Source organism: Atractosteus spatula, chromosome 4 (assembly GCF_055471065.1).
Source record: "Atractosteus spatula isolate fAtrSpa1 chromosome 4, fAtrSpa1.hap1, whole genome shotgun sequence".
In the NCBI taxonomy this organism is placed as follows: Eukaryota; Metazoa; Chordata; class Actinopteri; order Semionotiformes; family Lepisosteidae; genus Atractosteus; species Atractosteus spatula.
Genome location: NC_142709.1, coordinates 8225028 through 8236641, shown reverse-complemented (window position 1 = coordinate 8236641; position 11614 = coordinate 8225028). Strand labels below are relative to the sequence as shown.

General features: G+C 34.5%; 1 protein-coding gene across 1 annotated transcript; it reads left to right on the top strand.

Moving 5' to 3' along the window:
- The first annotated feature begins 2066 nt into the window (after positions 1-2066).
- On the top strand, positions 2067-3473 carry LOC148835760 (putative potassium channel regulatory protein). The gene is made up of 2 exons (XM_088913898.1): positions 2067-2695; positions 3061-3473. The coding sequence occupies exons 1-2, from the start codon at positions 2124-2126 to the stop codon at positions 3308-3310; spliced, it is 822 nt and encodes a 273-aa protein (XP_088770024.1). The 5' UTR covers positions 2067-2123; the 3' UTR covers positions 3311-3473.
- The last annotated feature ends 8141 nt before the right edge of the window (positions 3474-11614 follow it).

The following is an 11614-nucleotide window of genomic DNA, read 5'->3' as shown; positions in this document are numbered from 1 at the left end:
GTGTCCTGGTATAGATATGGAATCTTTGAATATCTGACCACAGGATGCATAATATAGAAAATACTAACCCTTACTCCCTAAATAGGGCTGAAGATTTCAAAAAGATGTTTCCATGCAGCATCTTGAAACATTTGCTACCATGATGCTAATGATATTGTCTGATCTTATATTCCAACCAATCATAAGAAGAGTTGACCACCAAGAGGATGGCCTGTCTGGTAATGAGAAGCTTATTGCATCACATCCAGCCGTTCCTTGAAGGAAGCCAAAGTATCACCTTCAACCTCATGGCTAGGCAGTTTGTTCCATACTCCCTCAACCCTTTGTGAAAAGACCTAACTCCTGTTCTGTGCTTTACATGGACTACTACATAGCTTCCACTTGTCTCTTCTGGATCGAGTTTCATTTTTCATTTTGAAGACTTTGTCAGTGTTTGGGTTTATAATCTATTAAACATGAGACAATGTAATGTCAAAGAAGTTTTTTTTTTTAATAATAAAACGAGAGCCGATTTATTGAAAGCCTTAACCAAGCCTAGGTCTTAAGTGCAGAAAAACTAAAAGTGTAAATATAAATCTTAAACCTGCACAACCAGTCCAATCTTAAACCACAAATGTTCCAAGGATCATTGCAAAACATTTTGTACTTTTGCTTTGTTAATCAAAAGCATCACAAAAGCCAGTTAAGATACTGTACTTCTGTTAAATTAAAAGTGACATTACACTTCAGAATAATTTACTAAAAGTAGCTTTATTATAAAAAGGCAACCATACATATTATACAATGGCTACAATAATAATATCCCTTATTACATGAATGGTTAATTTTTTGGACTCAGAAACCTGACACACATAACAGTTGTTCTTCTCTGAAAAATTTATATTTTGGGGGGTTTGCTTTCTATTAATCTGTACATTAATCTTTTTGCTTCTCGATCTTCTATAATCTGTACATATTTCTGATACATGTACATTCTGCATAGCTGGAAAAACTGGAAATATAATATAACTGGAAAACATTTAACAAGTACTTTTCAACCATGCAAGCCTTGATCCTGAACTAAAATTAACACGTGATGTGCGTGGATCACCTTTTTAAAAAGGTCTTAAATAGTAGAATAATGCACACATCTCTCAAAAAAAAAACGTATATGCATACAGAATTGTTGGAGGTTTCGTGTGGGTATTTTGCACTTTGTTCTTTACTGTTAAAGGATTCCTTTCATCTAGCAATTCAGAGCGCTGTTGACAAAACGTTTTCTGACAGCTGTAGTCTCCTCAGTCAAATATACCTGTACCTCTCCTCTTGTCTTCTACTTGTATAGGTTAACCAGTTGATAATGCTACTACTACACTCCCTAATGTTGTTTCAAACATATCACAATAAACTTCACTTTTAAAGATCATTGGAGCTGCTGCTGGATGTAGTTTTAAAGATTTTTTTTCTGTTAACTGTGTTGGCAAAGGCCCTTTCCAAAACCCTGATGATTGCATTCCTCAGCAATATTTGTGCAGATAGTATGATTTACATATTCCCTGTAATCAGCCCATAACGTCTAAACTGCTTACAAGCTTTGTCCTGCATCTAATGGCAATATCTAAATTGTTTTGCTCTTCCATTAAGCTGGTATCTTCTACCCACAACTCAACTCTTCTGCTGTATTGAGGAAATTGCCTGGTTTGGGATATGTGGCCTGTTTCTCGTGTATTATCTGCTGCTGCTTTTCATCAGTGCAAAACAAACATACTATTTTTCACACTTTAGTTGTCCCAAAGAATTATGGATTTTAATAATTGATCACATTTTAAATATACAGGCTTATGTACAGCAACATAAATAGTATTTTTACCAGTAGTCAAGCTACTTTTTACATTCAGCATTTGTTCTGTTAGGTAAGCACTATATTAATTATATATTTAAAGGCATAAAATCGAAATGTAACAGCTATCAAAAACTGATGCGGCAAAACAGATGTACAATGAAAAGCTCCATAGCAACAAAACGCAACTTCTATTTTGTTTGCTGTTGGTGTTGCCAGGATATATTAAACAGGTTCAACACTCCCTTAGCATTTTGTGGGGCTTCCAAACGACGGGACGTCTTTACTCCGAAACTAAAATAAAATGAGCAACCAAGATATTATCACCTTAAACATCGGAGGGCAGAAATTTACAACCTTTGTGTCCACTCTCAGAAAACACCCCGGCACTAGGCTGGCACGCATGTTGGACGGAGGTGACCCGGAGTTCAGAGTAATTAACGGGCAGTTCTTTGTGGACAGAGATGGAAGTTTGTTCAAATACATACTGGACTATATGAGAACTCATCACACCTCTCTGCCACCGGATTTCGTTGACTATGAAGGTTTGATCAGAGAGGCCGAGTTCTATGAAGTCCGAGACCTGGCGGAGATCCTCGGCAAAGACGGCGGCCGTCAGAGGATGGAGATTTTAGAAGTTCGGTTTTCTGTGCAGGAGACGCACAGCTTCTTCAGAATTTTCTGTTCTCACTGCAGCACCGTAGAAATGCTGGCTTCGAGGATATCTGTGTTTGCTGAGCAACCCACCCTGAACTGGAATTACGCTTATCAGCCCCAAAAGCCAATGGTGTTGGTGCCGCTACAAAGGCCTTCCCACCACGATCTGGTGTTTCACTGTGGAACAAGCTTCTCCGCCAGTGAGGAGTTCGCGGCAAGGTAATGAATAATACACAAACCACTCTGGATGACACAATGGCATGATGCAAACCTCAGAAATAACTTCACATCGAGCGCTAACCACACAGAAATACATAAAGCAAAATCGCTGTAGTGCATGTTATGTAGCAGTCTGACGAGGGCTTTGAAATACTGTAAACGCTCCTTCGCATCTTCATTTTAAAAGTAAAAACTCACAGTGAAGCTCGATGACTCAACATTATTCTTCGTAACAATAGCAAATCTATTAAAGATGGATAAAACCCCTGTCTACGGTTATTTTACATTTAATTGTTACATATTTTAACGTCACTTAACACTGCACACAGCACACATACCACTATTAATGCGACGCTCTCTTTCAGGTACGTTACCATTAAACCCGACGAAAGGAAGCTGATAAACGGCACCAATATTCTGGGTTTACTTGTGGACCTGCTGCTCAAGGAGGGGTTCCGGCTCATAAGCACAAGGACAGTGTCCACTGAAGAAAAAATCGAGTGTTTTACTCTCGAAAGACGCACGACGCCACAGATATTGACTGTACGCGACGGCTATACTGCAGAACAGATTTCTCACCAAAGCAAGCAGGGCAAACTCCTCCGGAAGAAATGAAGCCGAAAATAACGAAAGAAATTTCAAAGGGCTGGTTTGTCCTTTGAAATTGCATGTCATATTGTGCATATAAAAAGAGTACATCAATAAATAAGAGGAAAAAATGAAAATGTAACCGCCCAGAAAAAAAACACTTTTAATACATTAAAAAGTTACACACCAATTTTCTCAGAAAGCGGCAGTCCTGTAAAAATTAGATTGGAAAACTTTGGAAGTTACCCTGAAGGTGGCGATGCTGCGTTGTCTACTTCCTCCAGTTACTTTAATTTTGCTTAATTCAAAGTAAATAAGTGGATGAAACATTCTAGAAGATTACAGCTGTAAATTTCGCGATCGCCGCGACATTTCTTGAAGTCTTTGTCGATTTTGTGAATTGGGTTTAGTAAAGATATTTTAACACCGATTTCAAGGCGAAAATATCTCACGACGGATATTAAAGATGCCCAAATGCATTTGGTCCAATCCCTTTTCAACAGCGTGAAATACCCAAATGGATTAAATGTTTTGGATAACTGCATCCGAATTTTCCTGACGAGAAAAGGGCACCCTAAAACGCTATTGAAACTCCTCTTCCCTTCAAAAAAGCTGCACAGAAACTAGTCTAGTATATACTGCATACATGCTACACACCATGAACAGCAGCTGACGTAATTACATTGTAAGAACAGTTAGTTGTATTTCCGTTTCTATTACAATCAATTTAATTAGCTTTGCTTTTAAAATAGCTAAGAAAATTATACTGAAAATCAGAACACTAAAACATCTCCATTTCACGTAAGGTGCTCAGTGCACAACAAGATAATTTAGTAATCCCCGTCAATTAAGTTCCTGTTAGAATCTGGCTTCTCCCGAGAGAATACTTTTTTTCTGAATGGTACATAGTATAGTGTTCTACCCCGTCTTCTCTCACTCTAATAAACGCACAACTCCGAAGTCATCTTTTCACTTGTTTCCGAGGTTATTTAGCTTATATAATGTACACCTTCGTATGCGCGCACACATCTAAATACATTAGCGGGTTCAGCAAATTACATTCATAACATTTAAATACAATGTGTCTATTTTATCCTCCTCGCCTAGTTCCATGACACCAGGCAGATTGCAAGTCGCATGAAATAAGGTGAATGTATTTAAGCCCTACAACATGCCCCCATATTCAGAAAATATCAACCCATTATCCTGGCTAGGCTAAACCAACAAGTTTGGATTTCAAGATCGTTTGCAGTGTATTTGCAAAAATGAACAAAGCAGATTTAATAAATAGTGGGTACTGTAATATCTCAGTAGTTTTAACTTTTATGCCATAAAATAGCCTTTATTTCTTGCAATGTTACATCTCTCAGACATCTATTGAAAGTTCATAGTTCACAATTTGAAGAATACCTTTCCCAAGAACTCTAATATCCCTGCTGTATGAAAGTCTCCAACATCTGGACAGAATTAAATCATGAAAGCTGATGAACTGACAATTCAGAAGTAACAAGTGGCAAAAAAAAATCAAAAGTATACTGTAAATAAAAATATTTTAGGATTTAACACGAGATTAAATGTTTCTAAAGATTAGAAGAACAGGAAAGTGTGCAAAAGGATTTAAAAATAGAAATGAGAGCTTAAATGACCCATGGAGAATCTAACTATTCAAGCTGCCTAGTCAGCAAACCTTTCAACAAGGTACAGTCCAAGCCAGTTTAAAGTGCAACAATTAGAAAGAAGGGAAGTTGTTTCAACTAGACAAATATTCGCCTGGATGAATTTTATCATTCACTGAAGAAGGAGATACAGTTTACATCTGGAGGTCTCCCACTCTGCTGTTAACTGTGTAGTTAAGTGGGATCTGGCTTTTTAGTATTAAAGCTCATTTGAAAGCACAGAAATTCATATTGGGCAAAAGTAAAAATGTTTTTTAACGGTCTATGAAGAATAAAAGGCACAAAATGAAATGTTTTCATGGGCACAGTTTACACACTGCACAAAGTTAAATCCTTGAAACTTCTTTGGTAGGGAATCTACAAAAATGAGATTTTTAAGAAGTTCTAGACAAGACTTTTGGAAAATGTAGGTATTTAGCACCAATGTAATTTACCTACAATAAATGATTTTACACACTGCATCAGTGTGCAATGAAAAAACAAAGGCAGGTATTTGCAATTCAAGTACCTCAACCTGTAATGAATTCAAAATAAGGAAAAATCTCCTTACCAAACAAAACATGTAATATTCAAAATGGATTTATTAAGAATTAAAATATATACCCATATAAACAGCCCAAAGTATGATTAGAGCTACATACTGATGAACCCAACATGAATTCAAAAAGAGAAATAAAAATAATTTCAAATTACAAATTCTAGATGATCAACTCACTTGGGAAGGCAAAAAAAATTCCTGCAAGATCTTCTAAAGGTAAGTGTCGATCTAAAAATAACCGGTTGTATTGCTACCTCTACAGGCCGAAACCTAGGCCTATATCCAGCTGAGTAACTTGCTACCAACCCATTAAAGGGGATAATTAGAAGCACGTGAGTTTAAAGTAAATCACAGCATTACTGATACAAAAAATTACAGGAAACTTATTTAAATCTATGAAGTTTAATGCTTACAAGTACATTTCAAAGAGAAAATTACTGAACTTTCTAAATTATGAACAGACATCTGCACTTATGATAAAACTAAAATAACATAGTATATAACATATTTGAGGTATGATTTTGCATATTAAACAGTAAATTAAAATTTACATTTTTCCACATGGAGTACAAAACAAACATATAAAAAAACATGGAACTCCATGATTTCAGGAAACCCCAACAATGACTACTGGAAATACACCTTGAATACATTTTAAGAAAGCTTCCTGAATATATTACCTTCCCAGGAAAATTCTGAACTTATGTAAATTACCTTATACATTATATTGTATTAGGTGACTGTTCTGACAACAAGAGGTAGTTTTATCATGCACATGTTCAATTTTGTTGGAGCAATTCTGAATTGAAAAAGCCAATCACTAAAACTAAGTGATAACAAGCCAAGTAAAATGTTAGAAAAGACATGAAAAGGTGCACCAAGTTTTACTTACAGTTTCCATAACAATCTTAGGTTTTCCAGGTTATGAAAATAAAATCACATCCACAACTGGCTTCTTCGTGATGACAAATGAACAATCTTACTTCAGCAGCACGATCAATACTGGAGAGATATGAAGTGGTTTAACTCCAATATTTACGTGCTGCTAAAGCATGGCTGCCATTATAAGCGTTATGCTATTTTTCACCAAAGTCCGATTTACAGCATTTCCAAAGCTGCTTTGCATAACCTTTGCATATTTCCAGTATGGCTGGAGCTCAGATCCTTGTGTTTTTGCAGCAGCACAGTATGGCTTGCATCTCCGTACAACCAACAAACCATTATGTGCTGCTACAACACAGCAAGGTTTTTAACAAGCCTTCAAGGGGGACGAGATATTGAGGTCTGTAAATGTAAACAGAAGAAAAAAAACAAATTATTACAAGGTGAATATTCTAAACCTTCACATACAACACAAGTTATAAAGTTACACACCCTTGCAAAACAGTAAGTTTGTAGATTGCAAACCTTTCAACACCTTAAAAACAATACTTCAATTTAGTGCTATCCATGCATTATCAAAACAAGTTCTGAGAATCTAAAGTGTATTTTACTAATAACTATGTACACAAAAAAATCGAAACCATGTACAGACAATGCAACCTTTAAACCAAAATAACACACACTTAACTTCAACAGTGAATATGCTTGTTCACAACACTTCATGTTTTACATGTGCACTTTCAACACGATGCATTCTTAAGTATAATACTCTGAAGGTCAATCATGTGATTAGGTCAAATTTCTAGTGTAATTCCAGTAATGACCAATGTAAAATGACAGGGAAAAATTAAACTATTCTTATGGCAGAAATTTGATAACACTAATAACTGTATTACCATTACATCTAAAGAAAGAAAACACTCATCTCAGGTAGTTATTGTAATGAGACTAAGGAAAACAATGTAGGTAGGTTTTAAGATGCATAAATCCATGGTCTATAGGACCAAAGAAAAACTGAAAAATTGCATTTAAAAACATTACACACACACAAACTTACATTTAAATGTGTTAAATTAAGAAGATAAAGTATGCTAATTGTAAGACCTAACTAGCAAATTAGGAAACATCTGCATCTTTTCAAGAATTAGAGTTTTTGCTTTTTTGTGTGCTGAGTAATGATTAATACTATCCTGCATGACAAATATTTCCCAGGTTGCTAAAGAAGCTTTTACACGATCACTGCTCAACCATCCTAAAATAGAAAAGGTTTGCTGAAAATAAAAGAAACATTATGAATGTGGTAATTAAACTGGAATGATTATGAATCTTAGTTAATACAAAATATTACAATCTAAACATAACCATTAACACTGAAAACTAAAGGAAAGCTCTTATGTCCATTTTATGCAACTGATATTTTATAAACTACATAAACAATTTGCATTATTCCTATATATTGTCAGGTTCACAAGCTTCTATGCTGAATTATCTGAAATTAGCAGATTAATTAGAACTGTGGAGGGGTATCTAACAAAAAAGTAAGGTAAAAAACTGTGAAGAAAGATATCCGCAATAGCTAAGTGCAGGCTAAGAAAAAGGCCTGCATTCTATGGCCACCCTCTAAATGTTGGCTGCCTAATGCCACTTATTCAAAAACATCTCCAATATTAATGGCCCCACGCCCCCACTAAAAAATCACAATCAGATGTGAAGCAAATGCTTCAGAAAAAAAAGTCATCACTTCCTCTAAAAACACATGCCATGTTTTGGCTGTTAATTTTAAAAGCAGCTATACATTTGTTTTGTGCAGCACAAGTTTTCTAAACACTGAAATATTAAATAGTCAAAAGAAAATTCAGATCCACCGAGGCAATGTTAAAATCAGAAAATTGGGAAATTATTTCTCTGCAAACTAACAGAACACAGGTAAGCCCACTTTTAACATTCAGCAAAGAAGCTTCGAGTCATTTTAAAAAAAATGAAACAATGCTTCTGCAAAACTTCAAAAATGTACTTTATACATTCAATCTATTTTATTTTCATTTCGTTGATTTTTTAAAGTTATAAAAGAAATGTAGTCAATCAAGGTTTCACCAATTAGAAACCAAAAGCCTTTACTGAAATGCATATAAAAGTTTCTTAAGGATATATATATATATGCACCTTTAAAAAATAAATGAATGAGTTTAGCTAAAATGTAACTTCTAAGAATTTAAACAAGTTAACCATGGTATGAATCAATTTATTCCAAATAATTCTACAAAAAAAACAGATGATGGAGAATGTGAATAAATTTGATGAAATATTAATCTCTGAAGTTGGGCATTTATACATTAAGATAACCCATCCTCCACTATCCTCAACAAAAATCTTCCATTTAAAATGCAGAACATGGATCACTGCCAGGAACAATATCCTATTAAAGTCTATAAACTTCATCTTTTAAAACTCCAATAACATTACCTTTGTTGCTATGAATTAATGTTATATTAATCTAAATACCTAGATCAATTAACCAACAAAAGTACAAAAAAATTCCAGTACCATTAAACAGATTTTATCAAAAACCATCACATACTATTTTCACATTGGAAATTGTAAGAAAACATGGATTAAGCAAGTGCTGCCATTGAATGGTTTTCCTGAGCTGCATTAAAAAGGACAGCATGCCTGCCTTTCTCCCTTTTGCTATTTTGTATTTCTTGCCTTTTGACATTCATTACATACATGACCTTGATCTCTGAACTTTTAAAGGTTCTTTATGGCATTGGTACTATGAACATTTCACAAAGTGTCTTCAGTAACTGTGGCAAGGAAGAAATTGAGGAAATGCTCATTTTCCATCACAAAATATCATTACCAAGGAATAATGATGCTGTCTTCCCAAATTAAAAACTACCAACTATTTCTAGCACTTTTCCAAATATTACTTATAAAAAAATCAAAATAACTTGATCCAATAATGAATTCCATAAAGAATGGCAACAAATCTGCAGTAGAACATACCTCCTAAAGCTGTATTCTACCATTAAACTACAGTTTAGTTTTACTCAAGTTTTGAAATTTTCTGTGAATTAAAATGATGGCAAAATGTTAACTAAGCAAGATGGTAAATTTGGATTTTTTTAATTTAGAAATTGAGGCAAATCTTCTCCTGGCATTTGTCCAGTAAGCAACATGAGATTTAAAAAATACCTAATTTGTTAATAGATTTACAATTGAGACTACAGAGAAGAGTACCAATGGCTTCAGGTGATTTGGCTCTTGTTGCTTCTCTCTGCATGGCTCAGCGACAATTAGGAGCAATCGGTTGAGAAGATTTTTGTGGTAGAAGCTCATGCTTCTCCAAGTGTGAGCCATTGAATCTTAATACAACTGAAGGGAGAATAATGAAAGCATTAGAAATGGAAATTACAAATAAGAACTGGTAGACTTGATTTCATAGTGCAAAGAAACAAAAGTCCCACTAATTCATTAGAAAATACAAATCTTAACTGCTGTAAACAGAGGGTAAAAAACACTACCCTGTCTTTGGAAACCTTATCTAAATGCAACATAGATCCTTAAAATACAAAAGCAATTTTAAGCAGTCAAATGCCTTCTGAAAAAAGTTAATCTTGGTATACCTTTGCTCAGAACAAACTACCAGTAGTTCTCATTCCTTAACAAGGAAACTCATTTTTGAAAATAACTGATGATTTTCTAAACACTGATGCTTAGCACATCAACAAATAAGAGAACCTTAATGTACACTGTGATTCGTAAGTGTCTTTCAAACACTTAGTTTGCCATGTCATTAATGCTAATATTTACAGTACTACATGTCCAGCATTTAAAGAAATATTCCAATTGTAAAATCCATTAACTCAGAATACGTATAATGTATAGAACAAGGGACAAAGGTCATTCTTATCGAGGTGCTTTAGGCTAATTTGAAGCACTGCAGAAAAAAAATCAAAGAAAATGAACATTAAGCAGTGGCTTTGCAGTCAGAGTATTTGAGTCAAACTCCACAGATTGATCAAGGCAATAATGGCTCATCGAGAGTTTCAGACCCATAAAGAATACCTCATGCAAGGTTTTACAAAGGCCCATCGCATTTTCTACGAGTATGTCGAAGAGATTTGCTCACCTTGTTTTTCTCAGGTCAAAACAGCGTTTTCATGTTCTCTCCAGGATTTTCTGTAAAATAAAAAAAGCACACAAGCTAAGTGCTATGTAAAAGACATCTGATTCTTAACCTGAAATATGGAACATTAGAATCTCTTCCAAAGATTAAGATTATATTTCTCCTACACAGAATTGAAAAGTGCAAGCCTCCATTTATTTAAAAAACCTAAAATCAATCTGAATGGCTCAATTGATAAAAATATGTATTTATTCTATTAACATACAAAAAACCTACAGATGTGACAGACACCCATCACATCTCATTAACAAAAAATAAAATACAGTGCATTAGTATTATTTTGATTAATCCCTACAGTGAAAAATGTCTGAATACTTGGATCTACATGACAGCATGTGAACCTGGTGGCAAGTTGTAATATACTTCAAGAAGTCCAATAGCTATTGCATTCAGTTCACATTTAATACTAGGCATTTCAATTGTTTCATTGTGGCTTATCTGTTCATTACTGATCACGTTAGCATTTCAGAAGTTAGCCTAATACATGCAAGACTTTCTGCTTCTTGGTTAAAACCCACTAGCTTAAAAAAATAAATGACTATTGTACTCTAGTGGCTCAAATACAGAGATCATACCTATTTTTGACAGAAAAATTGCCATACCATTTTTTAATTAATGCAATATATGGTTTCTAAAAATATGCTATTTACGGTAAGAAAAAAATAAGTCATGAATTTGTGGGTGTTAAGCCTACAAAAAGTTTCACTACTGTAATAGCGCCTCTCACAATGCAATGAATCATGCACCCTCAAATCTTCAGCCAAGTCCAACATTCTCAAAATGAATTTCAAATTTAAATAAAAATATTACAACTAGGCATAATAAAATCAGTTCATAGTAGCACATCGATCTGGAAGGATGTGTAAATTTTCAGCTTTTACTTTAGATGCAACCACAGCAAAAGGTTCATGACTAAAAAAAACACTCACATCTCACCCCAAACTTAAATATATATTTTTTAGATTTACCTACTGTGATTAAGATGCCCCAAGCATTAGGTGAATTCTTGTTTTTTGGAAAAAGCTAGTCTACAACAGCAACCAAAA

Coding starts and splice junctions, on each gene's coding strand:
- LOC148835760 (XM_088913898.1), top strand. CDS start 2,124: ATGAGCAACCAAGATATTATCACCTTAAACATCGGAGGGCAGAAATTT. Junction 2,696..3,060: donor AGTGAGGAGTTCGCGGCAAG/GTAATGAATAAT, acceptor GCTCTCTTTCAG/GTACGTTACCATTAAACCCG.